The sequence below is a fragment of the Chiloscyllium punctatum genome, chromosome 37 (assembly GCF_047496795.1).
Source record: "Chiloscyllium punctatum isolate Juve2018m chromosome 37, sChiPun1.3, whole genome shotgun sequence".
In the NCBI taxonomy this organism is placed as follows: Eukaryota; Metazoa; Chordata; class Chondrichthyes; order Orectolobiformes; family Hemiscylliidae; genus Chiloscyllium; species Chiloscyllium punctatum.
This window is the reverse complement of record NC_092775.1, coordinates 54,847,365-54,871,540: the sequence shown is the minus strand read 5'-3', so window position 1 is coordinate 54,871,540 and position 24,176 is coordinate 54,847,365. Positions and strand designations below refer to the sequence as shown.

The 24,176-nt window shown below is 44.0% G+C and overlaps 1 protein-coding gene across 1 annotated transcript; it reads left to right on the top strand.

Annotated features, from left to right (window-relative positions):
- The first annotated feature begins 502 nt into the window (after positions 1-502).
- Positions 503-23,965, top strand: LOC140463120 (ciliary microtubule inner protein 1-like). Its single transcript, XM_072556850.1, has 4 exons — positions 503-620; positions 8,009-8,090; positions 14,152-14,250; positions 23,273-23,965. Exons 1-4 carry the CDS (start codon positions 571-573, stop codon positions 23,426-23,428), a joined length of 387 nt encoding a protein of 128 aa, XP_072412951.1. The 5' UTR covers positions 503-570; the 3' UTR covers positions 23,429-23,965.
- Positions 23,966-24,176: the final 211 nt, after the last annotated feature.

Here is a 24,176-nt window from a genome sequence, read left to right as displayed (position 1 = left end):
GTTGGGGCTGGGGTTTGGTGCAGTGGGTATGTGAGTTGGTGGGGTGCAGTGTGTGTAGGGGGTTGGGGCTGGGGTTTGGTGCAGTGGGTATGTGAGTTGGTGGAGTGCAGTGTGTGTAGGGGGTGGGGCTGGGGTTTGGTGCAGTGGGTATGAGAGTTGGTGGAGTGCAGTGTGTGTAGGGGGTTGGGGCTGGGGTTTGGTACTGTGGGTATGAGAACTGGTGGAGTGCAGTGTGTGTAGGGGGTTGGGGCTGCGGTTTGGTGCAGTGGGTATGAGAATTGATGGAGTGTAGGGGGTGGGGGCTTGGTGTTCTGGGTATGGGAGTTACATGTTGATGCATGTGTCTGTGAAGTGCAGTGTATGTAGGGGCTGGGGTTTGGTGCTGTGAGTATGGGAGTTCTATGTTGATGTAAGTGTCAGTGGAGTGCAGTGTGTATTATGGGGTGGAGTGGGGTGGGGCTGAACTGCGGTGCAGGGGGCATGTCCTGTTGCTAGGAGAAGCGCGCGGGGTCACGTGCCGCGGACAACGGGCGGTTTTTAACGTCTTTAGCGCGAGCCGCAGGCGCGGACATGGCCCGCCGTGGGAGTGATGTCAATTTTGTGGCGGCCGACAGACAGTGGTAAAAGAAATTGGGGTAAATCTAGGGCATTTAAAACAGGGTGTGAATGCACAGCGGGCAAATTTATAGCGGGCTAATGCAACAGTAACAAAGGATTGATACGGCGTAAACATACAGGGAATAAAGGCATGTAAAGATAGCGGGGGTAAATGCGGCAGGTTAATACAGTAACGGGGGTAATTACATAGGGAGATTTTACAGGGTATGTTGGATAAATACACAAGTGGTTAATTACATAGGATAATCACACTAAGAGATGATTATAGAGGAAGTACATATAGATGGTAACTGCACATGGTGTGTTACAGAGGAGATAAAAATAGGGGGTAACTACAGTGGGGCAAATACTGGTGGGTTGTTATTCATACTGGGGTAAAAACAATGTAGTAAATGCAGAGGTAACTAGGTGAGGCAAATACAGTGATGGTAAACCCAAGGGGTTAATACAAAGAGGTTAAACAAATTGTGTAATGCCAGGAGTAAATGCAATGTGGTAAATAAGGAGTAACCCCAAGGGAGCAAATAGGGTAAATAGAGGGAAACCAGGCAAGTAGGGGAGGGGAATCTTGAGGGTAACCATGGAGGGAGAGTGGCAAATCCACAAGGGAAAACCTGGTTTGAGAGAGGCAAACAGGTTAGAAATGGACAAACCTGTGTTAGAGAGGGGTAAGCCAGAGGGGCAGACCTGAGTTTGAGAGGGGTAAAAGAGTGTGGCTGTTGGAAAAGCACAGCAGTCCTCACTTTCTCCTGTGAAAGGGTTAACACAAGTTGAAAATTTGTAAACCCACAGGGCTAACCAATAGAGGCAAACCCAGGTATAAGCCTGCAGAAGTAACCCATATGTGTAACCTGGGCTAGGGAGAAGAAATTGGGGTTAGAGGGGGTAGTACACAGTAACAAACCTGGGTTAGAGAGCATCAAGCCCAGGTTAGAGAAGTGTGACCCACAGGAGCAATCTGGGTTAGAGAGGATCAAGCCCTGGTTAAAAAGGTGTAACCCATTGAGGCAAATCTGGGTTAGAGAAGTGTAAACCTACAGGGATAATCCATGGGGCAAATGCAGTTCAGCAAGAGGTAGACCCATAGGGATAATCCATGGGGGCAAACCTGGTTTAGAGAGAAGTATCCCGCAGGCACCAACCTTGTTTAGAGAGGATTATACCTGATTAGAGGAAGATAAACCCACAGTTGCAAATCAGAGAGTGGCAAACCGTGGTTAGAGGCAGACAACCTGAGTTGTAATGGGGTCAACCCAAGTTAAGAGGAAGTAGTCTCAGATTGAAGATGAAAGTAAACCCATAGCAGTAACCCACAAGGAGTGAACCTGTAGTATAGATGTGGAAACCCAGGTGAGAGAGCTGTAGCCCATGGGCTGAATATGGATTCAAGGAGGGTAATCCAACAGGGGTAACCCACATAGGCAAACCTGCATCAGACAGGGATAAACTCTCAGAAGGTAAATTGGATTAGAGAGGGGTAAATCTACAGGGGTAACACACAAGTGAACTTGGGTTAGAGAGGAGAAACTCAGAGTTAAACTGTATAAAGAGAAAACTGGAGTGGTAAATTTGAATTAAAGAAGGGCAAACCACTGGAGCAAACTCATGTTAGTGTTTGTAAATTTGGATTAGAGATGGGTAAACCACAGGAGATAAGTCCAGGTTGGTGAGGGGTAAACTATATAGATAAACCAGCGTTGCAGAGTGGTAAACCACAGGGGTAAAACTGGGTTAGGGAGGTAAAAACAAGGACTCTAATCTAGACTCTGGGTTAGGGAGGTGTAAACATTCCTCAGACAGAAGAGCCCACTGGAGTAACCCTGGGGAGACAGAAATAAACCTAGGTAGACAGGGATAATTCTGGAATAAGTAGGGATAAACCTAGTTTAACAGCAATAAATCTGGGTAGAATGAGTAGCCTGGTGTCAGATGGGTAATCCTGGTTTCATCAATGAGGATAAAAAACAAGTGGTAACCCCCAGCTCAACCAATGTCTCAATGCCTCTGTCTGTATCCACTGTATATTGAGCAAAATGGCATAAATTTCCTGTAAAGTCAAACAATGGGACTATTCCACTATCAGATAGCTGTCACCAGAGCAGTGTACTGCTGCTGAATTGTTGCTCTGACAGTTCTGTCATGCTGGTATCATTGTTAGGAGGAGTGACTGTGCATTAACCTTGCAGAGTGGGAATGTACAGAGTAGCAATAACAGCAAAATGACCCAAGTTCAGGGAATATCCAACTAGGGAGTGCTGAAACATTGCTCATTTGCATTTTGGGAGTGGACTTCGCAGTCGGTGCGGGTTGTGGAAGAATCTAGTCTTGATTCTGTCTGTCTGTCTATCTGTCTTGACTGATTTGCAGTTATCTTTTAGGCATGCTATGGTTAGCTTAGGCATGCTATGCGGTGAGATAGACAAAGGAGTAAGTCTAATACAACTTTATTGAACACTTTTATCAAGAAAAAGCAATCTTTCATTAAACTCTATCAATCTCTTCACCGGAGTCTTCGTTAAACAGCTTGGTAATACCAGTTCAGTATGGCTGGGCTATGCTGTTCCTCTGTCTTTGAAGGTTGGCTGATGTTTCAGGATCTGCAGTTGTCAATCTGGGCTTCCCCTCTTGATCATGGCTTGTTCTGGTCTATGGGTAATCTCGCTACAGCGGTCTTCCGAATCTGTTCAGTCTGATGATACTTGTCGTGGGGTACAAGGAGCTCAAGATGCCGTGTAGCTCAGCCGATTGTTAAAAGTGCTCTTTGGAGAAACATTGAAGAATGTGCAAAGGGCAGACAGTTTGGGCACCCAGATTGCCTGTTTTATCCCTCTGTTCATGTCCTTATCAAAGATTCTGTGGCCTATTTGCAGTACTAGCATTGTGCAGGGGCAAGAATCACCAATGAGGTGAATACTTTAGTATTTCAAGATCACAAATCATGGCTTCAGCCTTTTAACTGTCAATGCATGTTGTTATTTCCCTGTGCCTCTGGCCTTCTACTGAAAGAGGTGCCACCAAGTCCGCATAGCATTCTTCTAACAAAGTAGGTTCATTATTTCTACCTCCAATGTACCCATTAACACCTGGCTAGGCAGTTCCAGGCCTGTTTGATTTTGACAGGAAGTTGATTGTTCAATCAAGGCTGTATGAATATTGTCTGTTGTAGCTGTACAGTTTGCAAATTGGAGAATCCAGCTAGATTTAAACTTGGCTTCCATATTTCCAGTTTTTATCCATGCTTATGAGAGCATGTCAATATTTCTGTCACAATACTGGCAGTCATGGGTCACCTGACCGCACTATGTAGAATGGATAGTGGTGTTCCTGGCATTTCTCTTGGAGCTATTCAGCAGTGATAATCATATCTGTAGTTTCATGGACGAATTTCTTCTGGAACAAGAAGGTGCCAAAGCGGATTCGGGCAATGGTCTTCCTAGTGATGGAGAGTAGGGACATTCCTCAGTCGTTCCCGCAGTCCACTTTATATCCTTTCTGGAAGACGGTGGTGATGGCAGCATTCCTGAGATTGTCAGGAATTTATTCTTCGTTCCAAATTTTCTGAAACAGTTGAAAATCTCCAGTCTTGTCTAGTCCTGCAGCTTCTCCATTATTCGTGTGTCTAATCTTGTCTTCAACCTCTGCCATACTAAATGGCAGTGTGAGATCATCTTTGGGGAGTTTGAGGATTTCTAAGATTTTATTGTGGTTTAAGAGTTCTTTGGCATGTTTCCTCTGCCTCTCAAAAGGGTGCCATTCCTTACTTTGCATGTCCTTATCTTGCCTTGGTGACACTGAAGAAAGGTTGTGCTTGTCAGCAAGGAGTTGCAACTCCTTTGCTTTCTCAGATCAGTTCTTGATCTCCCGAGGCTTTCTTTGTAAGTCCACTGTTGCTGCTTGATGAGTTTACCTCTGTCTTACTGGTGATGATGCTTTGACAGGCACAGATAGTTTTCCTCTTCTTGTCGATTTTAGATCTTGCATGTTGTCATTCTCAACAAATCAGTCTTGAGTTTCCACGATAACAGCATGATATCGTGGCTGTTTTCAGCTCTTGCCAGATTTCCTCTGCAGCATTAAAATGAACGTTTTGGAAATTTTGGTGAAGATGTTTTTGGAAGTTCACTAGCCTTCTCTGCTTGTGAAGCTGCCCAACATTGAACCTTTTTCTGAACTGTTTCTTTGTCTTCAGCTGCTTCTGGTGGAATTTGATAGACGTTGAGTAGATAAGGTGGTGGACTGGTCATCACTTTGCTAACGAGTGAACAACCTTTTGGCTTTGCGATCAAAGAATTATATAGCTGATCATGTGTTTTGATCATGAATGCTTCCATGAAGTCGTGAAATTATCTTTTTGGTGGAACAGTGTGTGCTGCTGATGACCAACTGGTGTTCCAGACATTTGATGAGCAGAAGAATCCCATTGATGTTGCAGTTCCCTGACTCCTTCCTTTCTAATAGTTTCTTTCTAGAGTTGGGATTCCTTTTCAACTCTGGCGTTGACATCTCCAAGGAGGATAATTTTATCTTCCTTAGCGATATTGGTGTGTATGGTATCCAAGATGGAGTAGAAGCCTACCTTGGACTAATCAATGGCACCAAAGATTGGAGCTTGGGAACCCATGACCATTGCATGCTGGTTCTTTGCAATTTATAGACAGTGTTTAACTTTTCACTGTCCGTACTCAGAGCATATCCTCCTGACCAGAGTTCCACAACATACCCACTCCCCACACAGGCAGTAGAGTTTGACTCAGTCGATTTGCTGAGCCCCATTTCGAAAGCATATGCAATTCACTGTGCATGCGCAGTGCTGCATTTGTGGATAACATATTTAAAAAGTATGTGGATAAGATTTGAAACTTCTTAACATTCAAGGCTATGAACCAAGTATTGGAAAGTGGGATTTCTCTAGATAAGTCCATAGACCATAAAATAGGAGCAGAATTAGGCTATTTGGTTTATCAGGTCTGGTCCACCATTCGATCATGGCTGACATGTTTCTCAACCTCCATTGTCCCTGTGACCCTTGATCCCTTTCGCGTTCTCCAGATTAACCACCCTCTGTCTGAAGTAATTCCTCCTCAGCTTTGTTCTAAACGATTAATCTACCACTCTGAGGCTGTGCCCTCTGGACCTAGTATCTCCTAGTGGAAACATCATTTCCATTTCCATGTCCATGCCTCTGTGACAAATAATCCTTGCAGAACTTAGTCTTCTGGCTGCCATCCTATAAAAGACCCCTTTGTCCCCCACTCCATGCCTTCTGCCAGTCAGCCAATCCTCTATCCATGCCAGTGCCTTGCCTTAACACAGTGGATTCTTATTTAGAAGCCTCCTGTGTCAAAGGCATTTTCTATTCGGACTTGTCATTTACATAAATGATTTGGATGCGAGTTTGCAGATGACACCAAAATTGGAGGTGTCGTGGACAGCGAAGAGGGTTACCTCCGATTACAACAGGATCTGGACCAGATGGGCCAATGGGCTGAGAAGTGGCAGATGGAGTTTAATTCAGATAAATGTGAGGTGCTGCATTTTGGGAAAGCAAATCTTAGCAGGGCTTATACACTTAATGGTAAGGTCCTAGGGAGTGTTGCTGAACAGAGACCTTGGAGTGTAGGTTCATAGCTCCTTGAAAATGGAATCGCAGGTAGATAGGATAGTGAAGAAAGCATTTAGTATGCTTTCCTTTATGGGTCAGAGTATTGAGTACAGGAGTTGGGAGGTCATGTTGCAGCTGTACAAGACATTGATTAGGCCACTGTTGGAATATTGCGTGCAATTCTGGTCTCCTTCCTATCGGAAAGATGTTGTGAAACTTAAAAGGGTTCAGAAAAGATTTACAAGGTTGTTGCCAGGATTGGAGGATTTGAGCTATGGGGAGAGGCTGAACAGGCTGGGGCTGTTTTCCTTGGAGTGTCGGAAGCTGAGGGGTGACCTTATAGAGGTTTACAAAATTATGAGGGGCATGGATAGAATAAATAGGCAAAGTCTTTTCCCTGGGGTCAGGGAGTCTAGAACTAGAGGACATAGGTTTAGGGCGAGAGGGGAAAGATATAAAGGAGATCTAAGGGGCAACTTTTTCACGCAGAGGGTGGTACATGTATGGAATGAGCTGCCAGAGGAAGTGGTGGAGGCTGGTACATGTGCAACATTTAAAAGGCATTTGGATGAGTATATGAATAAGAAGGGTTTGGAGGGATATGGGCCAGGTGCTGGCAGGTGGGACTAGATTGGGTTGGGATATCTGGCCGGCATGGACAGGTTGGACCGAAGGGTCTGTTTCCATGCTGTACAACTCTATATGACTTGATGGACTAAAGTGACTTAGGGGCTGTATGACTCTGACTCTGCTCAGACACTTAAGCAGTATCCATTTGTTGTGAACATTGTGCAATGAACATCCCCACCTCTCCACTTATGGTGGAAGGAAGATCATTAATGAAGCAGCTGAAGATAATTGGATCTAGGACCACTACCTGGAGAACCTGGGCTCTTGTGGTACGGTGGTACTTTTTAAAAATAGAATCCCTACAGTGCGGAAACAGCCATTTGGCCCAACAGGTCTGCACAGACCTCTGAAGAGTAACCTACCCAGAACCATTCCCCTACCCTATTAATCTAAATTTACTTCTGACTAATGCATTTAACTTACACATCTCTGAACATTATGGGCAATTTAGCATGTCCAATCCACCTAATCTGCACACCTTTTGGATTGTGGAAGGAAGCAGGAGCACTTGGAGGAAACCCACGCAGACGCAGGGAGAATGTGCAAAATCCACAAAGACAGCTGCCCGAGGCTGGAATCAAACCCAGGCTCCTGGCGCTGTGAGGAGCAGTGCTAGCCACTGAGCCACCCTACTGTACCTACCTCCAGGCCAGGAGGTCTGGATTCAAGTCCTACTTGCTTCAGAGGTGTGCAATAACATCTCTGAACAGATTCATTGGAAAATATCTGTTGAGGATGACTACAGAGATGTCCTGGGATTGAGGTAATTGACTTCCGATTACTTTCCATTGTGCCAGACATGACTCCAACTTATTTACCATTTATCCCTGATTCCCATTGATTTCATCCTGCTAGGACTGCTGATGTAATAGATTTGACCACGATGTACGTTGGGTGAATGAATGTGCGAAGTAGGCTATATGGAACCAAGTGTGAAATCAAGCATAAATTGGGAATGACTGCAGAGTGTGAATGACAATCTAGAGTGATGTGTAAGATACAAGTATGCAGAATAGTGTAGGAATATATAGCATAGCTATGAAATAATTGCAGAGTGGGAGTTACACAGGGAAGAAATAAATACGTTTCCAAACAGAGTTAAAGATTTTTTATATTTTGCAATGAAGTGACTGAAAATCTCAATCCATTTTGTTTCAGGACAAATGCAATCTTATTGGAGGCTGATTCAGCCAAAAAATGGGTAAACAGATGGGGATTTCTGATAACTGAACGTGATCAGGTAATGTAGTTCCCAGTCTCTGGAATCTAAGATGAATAAGATGTCAAGATGTTGAGAACATGCAGAAAGTTAAAATCACACAACACCAGGTTATAGTCCAACAGGTATATTTGCAAGCACTAGCTTTCAGAGCGCTACTCCTTCATCAGGTGGTTGTGGAGTATAAGATCACAAGACACAGAATTTATAGCAAAAGTTTACTGTGCGATGCAACAGGAATTACATACTGAAAAAGACCTGGATTGTTTAAGTCTCTCATCTTTTAGAATGACCACATTGGTTTCAGTTCTTCCATATGTAAATCCCAGAACTTTTAAAAAAGTTATATTCTGAATTGAACTTTAACAATAGCTCATGTCAGCTCAGGTAATGCATTGAAGGTGAGGTTAAAGTCTACCTGTTTGTATCCCAATGTTCAGACTGATTCTATTTCTAAAAAAAACGGGATTTGCAGAATCTTGCATGGATTTATGCAGTTTTTGAGCAAAATAAAATTTAATTCTGCAAGTACAAATTCACCCTACAAACTTTGTGTGTGTGTGTGTGTAAGGGGGCTGGGGAGGTGGTGGGGGGGGGTTGCTGCGGTATAAGTCTGAGTGAGGGTGTGTGTGTGTGTGCACCCTCTCAGACTTGTACCTCTTTGTACACTATACACACAGTTTCATTATCTGTTGTTAAGATTAGATTCCCTAATCTATAAGACCATTAGACATAGGAGTGGAAGTAAGGCCATTCGGCCCATTGAGCCATTCAATCATGGCTGATGGGCATTTCAACTCCACTTACCCGCATTCTCCCCGTAGCCCTTAATTCCTCGAGACAACAAGAATTTATCAATCTCTGCCTTGAAGACATTTAGCGTCCCAGCCTCCACTGCACTCTGCGGCAATGAATTCCACAGGCCCACCACTCTCTGGCTGAAAAAATGTCTCCGCATTTCTGTTCTGAATTGACCCCCTCTAATTTTAAGGCTGTGTCCACGGGTCCTCGTCTCCTCGCCTAACGGAAACAATTTCCTAGCGTCCACCCTTTCCAAGCCATGTATTATCTTGTACGTCTGTATTAAGTCTCCCCTTAATCTTCTAAACTCCAATGAATACAATCCCAGGATCCTCAGCCGTTCCTCATATGTTAGACCAACCATTCCAGGGATCATCTGTGTGAATCTCCGCTGGACACGTTCCAGTGCCAGCATGTCCTTCCAGAGGTGTGGGGACCAAAACTGGACACAGTACTCCAAATGGAGCCTAACCAGAGCTTTATAAAGTCTCAGTAGCACAACGGTGCTTTTATATTCCAACCCTCTTGAGATAAGTGACAATTTTGCATTCGCTTTCTTAATCACGGACTCAACCTGCATGTTGACCTTTAGAGAATCCTCGACTAGCACTCCCAGATCCCTTTGTACTTTGGCTTTACGAATTTTCTCACCGTTTAGAAAGTAGTCTATGCTTTTATTCTTTTTGCCAAAGTGCAAGACCTCGCATTTGTTCACGTTGAATTCCATCAGCCATTTCCTGGACCACTCTCTCAAACTGTCTAGATCCTTCTGTAGCCTCCCCACTTCCTCAGTACTACCTGCCTGTCCACCTAACTTCGTATCATCTGCAAACTTCACTAGAATGCCCCCAGTCCATTCATCCAGATCATTAATATATAATGCGAACAGCTGTGGCCCTAACACTGAACCCTGTGGGATACTGCTTGTCACTGGCTGCCATTCCAAAAAAGAACCTTTTATCCCAACTCTCTGCCTTCTGTCAGACAGCCAATCCTCAATCCATCCCAGTAGCTAACCTCGAACACCATGGGCCCTCACCTTGCTCAGCAGCCTCCCGTATGGCACCTTATCAAAGGCCTTTTGGAAGTCTAGATAGACCATACCCACTGGGTTTCCCTGGTCTAACCTACTTGTCACCTCTTCAAAGAATTCCAACAGGTTTGTCAGGCATGACCTCCCCTTACTAAATCCATGTTGACTTGTTCTAATCAGACTCTGCTCTTCTAAGAATTTAGAAACCTCATCCCTAATGATGGATTCTAGAATTTTACCAACAACCGAGGTTAGGCTAATTGGCCTATAATTTTCCAAGTTTTGTCTTGATCCTTTCTTGACTATAAGTAATGAAACCAAGCAAGTGGTTAAATTATAAGTGTGAGGCCCATTTTACAAACAGTGATCGTGGGCCTGAGATTCTATTCATGCCTCAGGTGACTATCTGTGTGGAGTTTGCATGTTCTCCCCATGTCTGCATAGGGTTTCCTCCAGTTTCTTCCCACAACCCAAAGATGTGCAGGTCAGGTAAATTGCCCATAGTGTTAGGTGCATTAGTCAGGGACAAATAGAGGGTAGGGGAATGGGTCTGGGTGTTTTACTCTTCGGAGGGTAGATGTGAACTGTTTCCATACTGTAGGAAACCTAACCTAATCTAAACTGGGGGAAAGCTAATTTTAATAAGATCAGATATAAGTTGGCCAAAGTGGTCTAGAAGCTGACACTTTTAGGTAAATGAAAACACAAACCTCAGCATTCATCAGAATGGATCACCGTTCACTGGGCCCGAAATATTAACTTTTTTTTTCTCTACAGATGCTGCCAGACCTGCTGAGTTTTTCCAACATTTGTTTCAGATTACTAGCATCCGCATTTCCTTGTTTTACTGTTAGGTAAATCTGTGACAGGGCAGTGAGACACATTTAAGAAATAGCAAGAGTACAGGACACATCTTCCAATAAAGAAAAAGCGTCTAACAAAGTCTGTAAAGCCTGGATTACAAGTGACATACAGGATTGGTTAAAGAGAAAAAGGGAGGTTTATGGCAGATACTGAGGGTTCAAAACAGCAGAAGTCTTAGAAAAGTACACCATGTGCAAGAAGGAATTTGAAAAGAAAATTCGAAAAGCAAAAAAGTGACATGAAAGGATAATGGCAGGTTAAAAGATAACTAGGGAAAGAGTAGGGCCCATGAAGGACCTCAGTGGTAATTTGTGCATGGAACCAGAGGATGTAGGCAGGGTTTTAAATGAATACTTTGTGTTGGTGTTCATCAGTGAGAGGAATAATATGGGTATAGAACTCAGGGAGAAGGATTGTGTTATAGTTAAAGAAATTAGCATAGAGAGAGAGAGAGAGAGAGAAGGTTCTGAGTGGTCTGGTAGGCTTAGAAGTGGATAAATATTCAGGGCCAGAAGAAATGTATCCTAGGTTGTTGAGTGAGACAATGGAGGAAATAGCTGGCAATAATTTTCAATTCCTATCTGGCCACAGGACTGGTGGACTGTCACAATTTTTCAAAAAGTTGGGGGGTGGGGGCCTGGGGGAATGGATAAACCAGGAAACTATGAAGAGAGGTTAAGTAGGTTAGGATTGTCTTCATCAGAAAAAAGGAAATTGAGGGGGGACCTGATGGAGGGTCTACAAGATCATGAAGAGTATAGACAGGCTAGATAGAGAAAAGCTTTTTTCCCAGGGTGAGGGATTCAATAACGAGAGGTCACATGAGAGTTGAAAAGTTTAAGAGGGATATACGCAGCAAGTACTCTACACAGAGGGTGGTAGGTGCCTGGAATGCTTTGCCAGCAGTGGTAGTAGAGGCAGGCATAGTAGATGCATCTGGACAGATGCATGAATAGGTGGGGAGCAGAGGGATACAGATGCTTAGGAATTAGGTTTAGACAATGGATTTGGATCAGCTCAGGCTTGGAGGGCCGAAGGGCATGTTTCCTGGGCTGTAAAATTTCTTTGTTCTATAGTCAGTGTTGGGGAAACTGTTGGAAACAATTCTGAGAGACAGAATTAATCTGCATTTGGAGAGGCTGGGATTATTCGAGAATAGGCAGCATGGCTTTGTTAAGGTCATATCTGACCAACTTGATTCAGTCTTTCAGAGGTGGCCAGGTGTGTAGATGAGGGCAATGCATTTGACGTCGTCTACTTCAGCAAGGATTTAGAACATAGAACAGTACAGCAACCGAACAGGCCCTTCAGCCCACGATGTTGTGCTGACCACTGATCCTCATGTATGCACCCTCAAATTTCTGTGACCATATGCATGTCCAGCAGTCTCTTAAATGTCCCCAATGACCTTGCTTCCACAACTGCTGCTGGCAACACATTCTATGCTCTCTCAACTCTCTGTGTAAAGAACCCACCTCTGACATCCCCTCTATACTTTCCTCCAACCAGCTTAAAACTATGACCCCTGTTAGTCATTTCTGCCCTGGGAAATAATCCCTGGCTATTGACTCTATCTATGCCTCTCATTATTTTGTATACCTCAATTAGGTCCCCTTTCCTCCTCCTTTTCCCCAATGAAAAAAAGTCCGAGCTCAGTCAACCTCTCTTCATAAGATAAGCCCTCCAGTCCAGGCAGCATCCTGGTAAACCTCCTCTGAACCCTCTCCAAAGCATCCACATCTTTCCTATAAAGATTTAGATAAGGACCTGCATGGGAGACTGATTTTGAAAGTAAGAGCTGATGGATCCAAGTGAATTTGGCAAATTGGATCCACAGTTGGTTGAGTGGCAGGAAGTAGGGTGATGGTCAATGGGGGTTTTGATGGCTAAAGCCTGTGTCCAGTTCCACAGGGAAAGGTATTGGGGAATTTTATTGTTTATGGAATTTTCCTCTTGTTGGAGGGGTCAATAACTGGAGGCATTGATTTTAGTTAAGGGTAAGGAAAATTTTGCGATGTGAGGAAAAACTTTTTCACCCAGAGGATGGTGGGAATATGGACTCAGCCTGTAAGGGTGGTAGAGGCAGAAATTCTCACATTTGAAAAAATATTTAGATGTGTACTTGTGATACCAGGGCATTCAAGGCTGTGGGCTAGGTGCTGGAAAATGGGATTAGAATAGTTAAGCAGTTGTTTTCGACTGGTGTAGACTCAATGGACTTTTTGTTTTGATCTTTGAACCTATGACCGTTGGCAAGAAATGCTTACTCCAATAATGTCACTGTGTCCTGTGCATCATAACATTATCATCAGGAGAAATGCTGCTGAGAAACGTTCAGAGGGAGAAGACTGGGACCCAATCTGGAGCAGGATTAAAGGCCAGAAAGGGAGGAGGTGGGTGGATGTCTATGCTGTTGGGTTGGGAGAGTTGGGAGTGGGAATGTGGCGCGAGACCTTGGAAGGAGTGGGTGAAGGTGGTCTGTTATGGCAGAGAGCAGCCTGCATTGGGAGGGGTGGGGAAGGCACAACGTCTGTTGCACTGGGAGTGGGTGTGAGGCATGCGCCAGGAGCTTGTCTTCTCTGTCTGGGAGTGACGGAAGGTTGAGGAGGGAGGTTGGGAGGCTGCAGGGGGAATGATAGAAAGAGAGAGGGTGCTTGAAGAAAATAAGCTCACTTTCTCTGTTGTGAGGCAACTTTGTTATACTCTTTATAGGCACATCTTTAGAAAGCTGCTTTCTGTCACTTGGAAATGGCATCAACTTTCTTTCTGTTCTTTGTTCCTCTTAGAAAGGGCTTTGATGGGATGATGTGGAGGTGCTGGTGTTGGGCTGGGATGGACAAAGTCAGAACTCTCACAACATCAGGTTATAGTCCAATAGGTTTAATTGAAATCACAAGCTTTCAGAGTGCTGCCCACCCGATGAAGGAGCAGCGCTCCGAAAACTTGTGATTTCATACAAATCTGTTGGACTATAACTTGGTGTCATGTGATTCCTGAATTCATAGGATGTTCAGCTCTGTCAGAGACAGGGATTTGCAGGGATGTCTCTGTTAGTCTCCCTGTTTCCACAGGAACAGGAAAGTGATCTGTAATTGTCCTGTTTGGAAATGTGTAAAAGAATGGCCATTAGTGTTGCATTGTGCTGTATTATGCCTCTGTGAATGAATAATCTGTCACATGATGTCAGAGTTCAGACTTGGAGAAGGCCCCATTAGATCAGGATAGCGAAGGAACTGAAATCCACCAAGGAACCAGAACGATGTAGAAAAAACTGGTGAAACTAGCCTCATACGTACGACCTAACTTTAAGGACACAATTTTTTTTTAAATTCCAAATTAAAAGTTTAAGTCCCTAACCACCAATGAACACTTCTTTCTTTTCAGATTGAGGCTGAACAGGAGAAATTGAGAAATAAGTGTCGACTGCATACCCCAGATCACCTGAAGGTTCGACCTGCATCTCCCATCAGCAAGTACATCCAGGTTGAAATGCCTTTTGTTCAATCATGAGTTTTTGTTCAGGTGGGATCTGTCATGTCAATGGACAGTATCTTTGTCATTCAGATTACAGCTTCTTCACCCCACTTCTGTTAAGAGTCATTTCTCATTAAAATTCTAAAAATTCATGCACTTTGCAGTAGATCCAAAAGGCCACCTGAAGGCAGGTCTAACCCACAGTGCTACAGTTTCCAGGAGCTGGGCAAAGAGGCAATTGCCGATTCCACTCCAGTGTGTATCTGTTATGTACAGTGTGGGCCTGTTTCGTACAATGTTGCCCTCTTACAGAGTCATAGCACAGAAAAAGACACTTTGGCCCATCACCACCTCATCATCCAAAACCAACCATCTAACTATTCTAATCCCACTTTTCAGCACTTGGCCCATAGCCCTTCGTGCTTGGTGTCAGAAGTGTTTCACTTCAATGTTGAGTGTTTCTGTCTCTACCACCCTTACAAGCAGTGAGTTCCAAATTCCCACCCATTCTCTGAGAACTGCACACAGTACTCTGGCTGTGGCTTAATCAACTATTAGACAGTTCCAGCATAACCTCCCTGTGCCTCAGCTGATAAAGAGAAGTATCCCATATGCCTTCTTCATCACTTTATTGACATATCCTGATAACTTAAAAGACTGGTCTACATGCATACTGAGGCCCCTCTAATCCTGGGCTTCCCAGATCATACTGTTCATCATGTATTCCCTTGTCTATTTGTTCTGTTCAAGTGCATCACTTTCTATTTTCCAGATTGAAATCCAATTTTCACTGTTCAGTACATCTGGCCAACTGTCTATGGCCCCTTGTAATCTAAGGCTATCCTCCTCCATTATTTACCACTCCAGCAATGTTTGTATCATCTGTGATTCCTCACCCTTTGCAGACATCAGTATCATAAAAACTGGACTAAGGACGATGGGGTTGTACAGGTGGCAATCCTGTACATAGAACATCACTGCGCAGTACAGGCCCTTCGGCCCTCTGTTATAGAGTCATAGAGATTCACAGCATGGAAATGACCCTTCGGTCCAACCTGTCCATGCCAACCAGATATCCCAACCCAATCTAGTCCCACTTGCTAGCGCACGGCTCATATTCCTCCAAACCCTTCCTATTCATACATCCATCCAAACGCCTCTTAAAAGCTGCAATTGTACCAGGCTCCACCACATCCTCTGGCAGCTCATTCCATACACATATCACCCTCTTAGGTCTCTTTTATATCTTTCCCCTCTCACCCTAAACCTATGCCCTCTAGTTCTGGACTCCCCGGCCCCAGGGAAAAGACTTTGTCTATTTATCCTATCTATGCCCCTCATAATTTGGTAAACCTCTATAAGGTCACCTCTCAGCCTCCGACGCTCCAGGGAAAACAGCCCCAGCCTGTTCAGCCTCTCCCTATAGCTCAAATCCTCCAACCCTGGCAACGTCCTTGTAAATCTTTTCTGAACACTTTCAAGTTTCACAACATCTTTCCGATAGGAAGGAGACCAGAATTGCATGCAATTCCAACAGTGGCCTAACCAATGTCCTGTACAGCCGCAACATGACCTCCCAACTCCTGTACTCAATACTCTGACCAATAAAGGAAAGCCTACCAAACGCCTTCTTCACTATCCTATCTACCTGTGACTCCACTTTCAAGGAGCTATGAACCCGCACTGCAAGGTCTCTTTGTTGAGCAACACTCCCTAGGACCTTACCATTAAGTGTATAAGTCCTGCTAAGATTTGCTTTCCCAAAATGCAGCACCTCGCATTTATCTGAATTAAACACCATCTGCCACTTCTCAGCCCATTGGCCCATCTGGTCCAGATCCTGTTGTAATCTGAGGTAACCCTCTTCGCTGTCCACTACACCTCCAATTTTGGTGTCATCTGCAAACTTACTAACTGTACCTCTTATGCTCATATCTAAATCATTTATGTAAATGACACAAAGTAAAGGACCCAGCACCGATCCTTGTGGCACTCCACTGGTCACAGGTCTTCAGTCTGAAAAACAACCCTCCACCACTACCCTCTGTCTTCTACCTTTGAGCCAGTTCTGTATCCAAATGACTAGTTCTCCCTGTATTTCATGAGATCTAACTTTGCTAATCAGTCTCCCATGGGGAACCTTGTCGAACGCCTTACTGAAGTCCATATAGATTGCATCTACTGCTCTGCCCTCATCAATCTTCTTTGTTACTTCTTCAAAAAATCAATCAAGTTTGTGAGACATGATTTCCCAAGCACAAAGCCATGTTGACTATCCCTAATCAGTCCTTGCCTTTCCAAAAACACATACATCCTGTCACTCAGGATTCCCTCCAACAACTTGCCCACCACTGAGGTCAGGCTCACCGTCCTATAGTTCCCTGGCTTGTCTTTACCACCCTTCTTAAACAGCATTTGCCAACCTCCAGTCTTCCAGCACCTCACCTGTGACTATTGATACAAATATCTCAGCAAGAGGCCCAACAATCACTTCTCTAGCTTCCCACAGAGTTCTCGGGTACACCTGATCAGGTCGTGGGGATTTATCCACCTTTAACTGTTTCAAGACATCCAGCACTTCCTCTTCACAGAACATCACAGAAGCGCTTGACAGGAGGCTCCCAAGCACTGAGGATGTCACCTAGACAGGGGACAAAATGTCTGCAACACAAATTCCCAGCTCGGCGAACAGAACCACAACAGTGAGCACCCGAGCTACAAATCTTCTCACAAACTTTGAACTTCCTCTTCTGTAATCTGGATATTTTGCAAGATGTCACCATCTATTGCATGGACTTGTGAAACCAATCTGAAGCCCATCGAACTGACACTATTCCATTAACATCCTTTTATTTATCCAGTGACCATTTAACTTCCCTTAAAGTTGGCAAGTTTCTGACTGTTGCATGCTGGGCATTTCATGCCCTTCCTACTCTGAGTAATGAACATAACTCTGACATCTGTCCATATATCTATCACCCCTCTATTTAAAGCTATGCCCCCTTATGCTAGCCATCACCATCTGAGGAAAAAAGCTCTCGCTGTCCACCCTATCTAATGCTCTGATCATCTTGTATATCTCAATTAAGTCACCTCTCAACCTCCTCTGTAATGAAAACAGCCTCAAGTCCCTTAGCCTTTCCTCTATGAAAGCTTCCCTCCATACTAGGCAACATCTTGGTAAATCTCCTTTAAACTCTTTCCAATGCTTCCACATCCTTCCTATAATGCGGTGACCAGAACTGCACACAATACTCCAAATGTGATCACACCAGTGTTTTGTCCAGCTGCAACATGACCTCATGGCTCCGAAACCCAATCCCTCAACCAATAAAAACGAACACACTGGATGCCTTCCTAACAATCCTATTAATCTGGGTGGCAACGTTCAGGGATCTATGCACATGGACACCAAGATCTGTCTGGTTATTCGCATTGGAGAAAGTGAGGACTGCAGATGCTGGAGTACCAGAGTTGTAAAATGTTGTGCTGGAAAAACACAGCAGGCCAGGCAGCATCCAAGGAGCTGGAGAATCGACGTTTCGGGTATAAGCCCTTCTTCAGGAAGAGGCTGGTGTGCCAAGCGGGCCGAGATAAAAGATAGGGGGGAGGGAATACGATAGGTGGAAGGAGGTGAGGGTGAAGTGATAGGCTGGAGAGGTCAGGAAGAAGATTTCAAGTGAAGAGGTCGGTGCTGAATCTGAGGGTTGGGACTGAGATAAGGTGGGTGGGGGGGGGGGTGGTGGAAATGAGGAAGCTGGAGAAATATAAGTTCATCCCTTGTGGTTGGAGGGTTCCTAGGCAGAAGATGAGGCGCTCTTCCTCCAGGCGTCATGTGGCCAGGGTCTGGCAATGGAGGAGGCCAAGGACCTGCATGTCATTGGCAGAGTGGGAGGGGGAGTTAATGTTCAGCCACGGGGCGGTTGGGTTGGTTGGTGTGGGTGTTCTCTGAAACGTTCCGCAAGTAGGCGGCCTGTCTCCCCATCTTCCGTCATTTCTGCCACCTCCAGACAGACCCCACCACCAGGGATATATTTCCCTCTCCTTCTATATCCGTCGCAAATTCACCTGCACCTCCACACATATTTACTATATCCGCTGCACCCGATGTGGTCTCCTCTACATTGGGGAGACAAGCCGCCTGCCTACTTGCGGAACGTTTCAGAGAACACCCCTGGGACACCCACACCAACTAACCCAACCGTCCCGTGGCTGAACACTTTAACTCCCCCTCCCACTCTGCCAAGGACATGCAGGTCCTTGGCCTCCTTCATCGCCAGACCATGGCAACACGACACCTGGAGGAAGAGCGCCTCATCTTCCTTCTAGGAACCCTCCAACCACACAGGCTGAATGGAGATTTCTCCAGCTTCCTCATTTCCCCTTATCTCAGTCCCAACCCTCAGATTCAGCACCGACCTCTCCGCCCCCACCACTCTGGCCTATCACCCACACCCTCACCTCCTTCCACCTATCATATTCCCAGCACCCCTCCCCCAAATTCCCTCCCCCCTACCTTTTATCTCAGCCCGCTTGGCACACTAGCCTCATTCCTGAAGAAGGGCTTATGCCCGAGATGTTGATTCTCCTACTCATCGGATGCTGCCTGGCCTGCTGTGTTTTTACAGCACCACATTTTTAACTCTGGTCATTCACATTACCAAGAATCTTACCATTAGCCCAGTATTCTGCATTCCTGTTACTCCTTCCAAAGTGAATCACCTCACACGTTTCCATATTAAACTCCATTTGTCACCTCTCAGCCCAGCTCTGCAGCTTAGCTATGTCCCACTGTAACCCGCAATATCCTTCCTCACTGTCCACAACTCTACTGACCTTAGTGTCATCCGCAAATTTACTAACACATCCTTCTACGCCCTCATCCAGGTCATTTATAAAAATGACAAACAACAGTGGTCCCAAAGCAGATACTTGCAGTACACCCCTAGTAACTGAACTCCAGGATGAACATTTCCCATCAACCACCACCTTGCACCTTCTTACTTACAACTAGCCAATTTCTGACTCAAACCGCTAAATCATCCTCAATCCCATGAATTGATCAGAGCTGGCAGAGTGCACCCTTCCCATCACTGCTTCGCTGTAAGGATATATTCCCAACTCTGGGGTATGGATTACATCCAATGAATACCAGCTCCACTCTGAGGTCACAAATAAAAAGAGCATTTCCTTTAACACGAAACAATATCTGGCTATGAAATACAAAAAGGGGTGTGTGAATAGTTACATATGTACATTTAATGCTGTGGCTTTACTTCAAGAACTTGGATCGTCATTCTCGATCCATAGTGCACCCAATAGCAAACGAGCCAAATTCCTACCACCTACGCCATATCTTGCTTCAAGCCCCATACACCAAACCCAGCTCGTCTTACTAACCTGACAGTACAACAACTCCCTGCTCCTTATTACTCCATGCTGTCATCCTTTTATCGCTCTGAAGCCTCATATTGTACGTTTGTAACTCTTTCTCTATAGATTAGATTAGATTACTTACAGTGTGGAAACAGGCCCTTCGGCCCAACAAGTCCACACCGACCCGCCGAAGCGTAACCCACCCATTCCCCTACATTTACCCCTTCACCTAACACTACGGGCAATTTAGCATGGCCAATTCACCTGACCTGCACATCTTTTGGACTGTGGGAGGAAACCGGAGCACCCGGAGGAAACCCACGCAGACACGGGGAGAATGTGCAAACTCCACACAGACTGTCGCCTGAGCCGGGAATTGAACCCGGGTCTCAGGCGCTGTGAGGCAGCAGTGCTAACCACTGCGCCACCGTGCCGCCCACAAAGTGGATCCAAGTACATATAGTTATACCATATGTACAGATACTTCTCTATTTTTATCCATTTCATTTGTTTACATCATCTGTGCATTTCTCTGACATTATTTGTTATTTCTATCCATCTACATCTCTCAATCTAATCAACGTTACAGACATAGAAGGTAATTACAGCATAGAAGAAGGCCATTTGACCCAGCCAGTCCAGTCCGGTACAGCAATCCAGTCAGTCCCATTCCGCCAGAGTCCTGCAAATTTATTCAGTTTGTTCCATCCAACTTTCTTTTGAATCATTGAACATCATCGTTTCCTCCACACCATAGTCAGCAAGCACAAGGACACCTGCTAATTCTCTTGGTCCAACTTTAAATCTATAACTCTTAGTCCTTGTGCCATCAATTCATGGGAAAAGTTTTTTTTCTGTTCACTTTATCTAAACCTTTCATAACCTTGTAATAGCTCCATCAGATCTGCCACGGAAAATAACACTGGCCTTATTGCTAAAGTCCTGCATTCTTAGAATTAGGCTAGTAAATCTCCTCCGCATCTTCTCCAGGATCTTCACATAGAAACATAGAAATTAGGAGCCTTTTGAGTGATATACCATTCAGTAAAATAATGGCTGATCCTTTGGCTGAATCCCAAACTCTGGCTTTCTCTCTTTACCTTTAAGGTCTAAAAATTTCTCTCTCTCTCAAATATATTCAGTGGCACGGCCTCCTCAGCCTTCTGTAGTCGCAAAACAGGTTCAGTGGGTTCACTATCCTTTACGTGAAGAAGTGTTTCCTCAACTCAGTCCTAAATGATGAATCCTGTATCTTGATACTGTGTGCCCAGTTCTAGACTTATCAACCTGGGGAAACCTTCTTGCATCTAGTCTGTCCCGTTCTGTCAGAAGTTTATATGCTTCAATCAGATTTCACTGAACTCTAGTGAATACAGACCCAGAGAGAAAGTGAGGACTGAGATGCTAGAGATCAGAGTCAAACAGTGTGGTGCTGGAAAAGCACGGCTGGTCAGGCGGCATCTGAGGAGCAGGAAAATCGATGTTTTGAGCATAGGTTCTTCATCCTGATGAACATCACTCTCCTGCACCTCGGATGCTGCCTGACCAGCTATGCTTTTCCAGCACCGCACTTTTTGATTCTGGTTCGACTGGGTCTGTGTTCAATCTCTTCTAGGAAAGTCCTGCCATCCCCAGTATCATTCGAGTGAACCTATGGCAAGTCTAATTTTCTTTAGGTAATGTTATGAAGGGGATGTCGACATGCCTCTGATAATTAACACTGAAACACCCAGAGAGGAGCACATTGCTTTGTAATCTGATAAAAGTATGACATGGGGTACCTCTCACCCCTCAATCTGTTACAAGAGAGTGGCTAAATGAAATGAAATGAAATCCTTTCACTCACTATATAATTAACTGGTAACAATTTATTTAACCCTAACAGTGAACAAGTTAACAGAATTACTAACAAACCAGACAATTCCTCCCTAACTACAACCTGTTCCCTAACTGAATTAAATTATATTGGTGTACTGTTTCGATAATAGATCCCACTTACAATAAGCTAAAACTTAATCTCTCCAAATTGCAGCAAAAATATGTCTTCCAGAATGTTCTTTGTCTGCTCCACTGATTCTGCTGTTAGGGATGTTTTCTCTGTAATTCTTTTGTTCTGAATGCCCCTCTCTATCAAATTCTGGTGTCAGGAATGTTTGATGAATATGCCTATCGTTATGAACAGATTTTTTTTTATTTCTGAGAACGTGGAGATTTCCTATCTCTTCAAATGGCAGTCGGCTCTCACCACCCTGTCTAACTTCCCTTTTGTTATACACCCATGCAGATATATTAGCTTCTTTACAACCTGATTGGTCCAACATTGTCAACACCATCAGATTTAAATTTAATTGGTCTTTAGTCTCCAAGTGCCTTTTTAAATTAATTGGCTGAATTTAAACTGTTGTCTGGGTAAAACTGCTGCTTGGGCCTGCTAACTGATCAGCATTTTGACACAATACTTCAATTCGTGCACCTGCACTTCAACTGCTGTTCAGACATCCATTTTAACTTTAAGCACAGAGAAGAACACCATCTTTTCAAGGATGATGCAATGCTTTCGCCCATTTTACAATTTTATCATTTTTACACACCAACTTTGTGACAGTAGTGAGAACAATGCAGAAATGTTATGGTGCAGAAGAAGGCCATTCCGACCATTGAGTCTACAACTCTTAGGAACATAAGAACATGAGTAGGCCATTCATTCCCTTGAGCCTGCTCCACCATTCAGTGAGATCAAGGCTGATCTGTACTCCATATACTTGCCTTTGGTCAATGTCCATAGATACATTTTTGCTAAACAACAATATTAATGTCAGATTTAAAATTAACAACTGATCCTGCACCTATTGTCATTTGTGGAAGAGATTTCCAAACGTCTACCACCGTTTGTATGTGGAAGTGCTTCCTAACATCTCTTCTGAATGGTCTGACCCTAATTCTCTATATACTCTATGTACCCTAGTTCTAGACTCCCTAACCAATCGAAATAGTTTCTTTTATCTCCCCTATCTTTTACTGTTAATGTCTTTGAAGACTTTGATCAAAAGCGATGATTTAGTGGTATTATTGCTTGACTGTTAATTGAGGGACCCAGATAACATTCTGGGGAACCTTAGCTAGAATCCCACCATGGTAGATGGTGAAATTTGAATTCAATAAAAATCTGGAATTAAGAGCCTAATAATGACCAGGAATCCATTGTCAAATACTGGAACAACCGATCTGGTTCACTTATGTCCTTTAGGAAGAAAACTGCCATCCTTACCTGGTCTGGCCTACATGTGACTCCAGACCCACAATGATTTTTGACTCTTAACTGCCCTCTGGGAAATTAGGGATGGACAATAAATGCTGGCCTATCCAGCACCACTCCCACATCCTGTGAATGAATTAAAAAAATAAATCACCCCCTAACCTTCCAAATTCTGGAGAAAACGCATCTAGTTTGCATATTCTCTCCTCATAATTAAACTGCACATAATGCAGTCACTAAATGCATCCATATCCTTCCTGAAGTGTGATATTTAGAACCTGAGCACCATGTTTGTTGCAACCTACCCAGGGTTAGCTCTCATGTTCTTGATTTCTATTGTGCATGAAGTCTAATATTGTCACAAGACTCCAGATGTATTTCAGATCTGTCTTTTTGCAGGTGGGAACATCACCTCCTGTTCCACAGACAACCCAAGGACTTATTGGCTGGCGATCTGCTGTACCAGGATTGAATCTGGAGCAATACAAAGCTCCCAGACGAGGGAAGTGGAGCTTTCTAAGTCAGATGAAATGGCCAGAGGACTGTATTGATTGATTTTGTGATAGTCAAAGCATTTCTTTTCATCCGTGCATTATCTGCTCATTGATGCCAATGGTTTTAGCTGCAGCACAGTCAGTCCCAATAGATTTGTTCTATTAGGTTTTAAGAGACTTCCACAGGACATTTTTTTTTTAAGTATAAAAACACAATAGCAAACCATTTTTACACTAAATGTTATATTTTGATCCTTTTTTCCTTATGTCAAATACTTCTCTGCTTCAACCACTTTCCTTTTTCAGTTAATCAAAGTGTTTGAAACTAAAGAAATGGCTCTCCATTCAAGGTTAGTGCCACTCGTGAACACAGTAATCCTTGTTTGAGGGGGTTTGTTCTATTGATCTGAATTAATACCAAACGTCAAAAGAGGACGTGGGCTACAGAGACCTTTCATAAAACCAGTGAAAGTTGTTCTTAATTATTCAACCCAGTTGACTATCCTCCAGAAAGAAAAAAAACTACATTTCTTCCACCTTTTCTTATTTGATTCTGTACTTCATGATTACAATAAATTGTTTTCTGTGATTGAAATTATTCTGCATAATGTTGCAGTATTGTGATGCATTCTTATGGATTTGGCTATCTTTCTTCTTGACTTTTTGCCGTAATCTTTGATATTTGTTATACATACTAATCAAGATGTGGAGAAGATAGTCAGTAATGCTCTCTTCCAGGGCAGCTGTCTATATCTCTAAGCCACATATCACTGTGCATGTGGCCAGCAACCTTCAAACCTTCATTAGTA

Excerpts from the sequence above, each read along its gene's own strand:
- LOC140463120 (XM_072556850.1), top strand. The coding sequence starts at position 571 with ATGGCCCGCCGTGGGAGTGATGTCAATTTTGTGGCGGCCGACAGACAG. Across the intron at positions 621-8,008 it reads GTGGCGGCCGACAGACAGTG|GACAAATGCAATCTTATTGG; the intron begins GTAAAAGAAATT and ends ATTTTGTTTCAG. Across the intron at positions 8,091-14,151 it reads TGATAACTGAACGTGATCAG|ATTGAGGCTGAACAGGAGAA; the intron begins GTAATGTAGTTC and ends CTTTCTTTTCAG.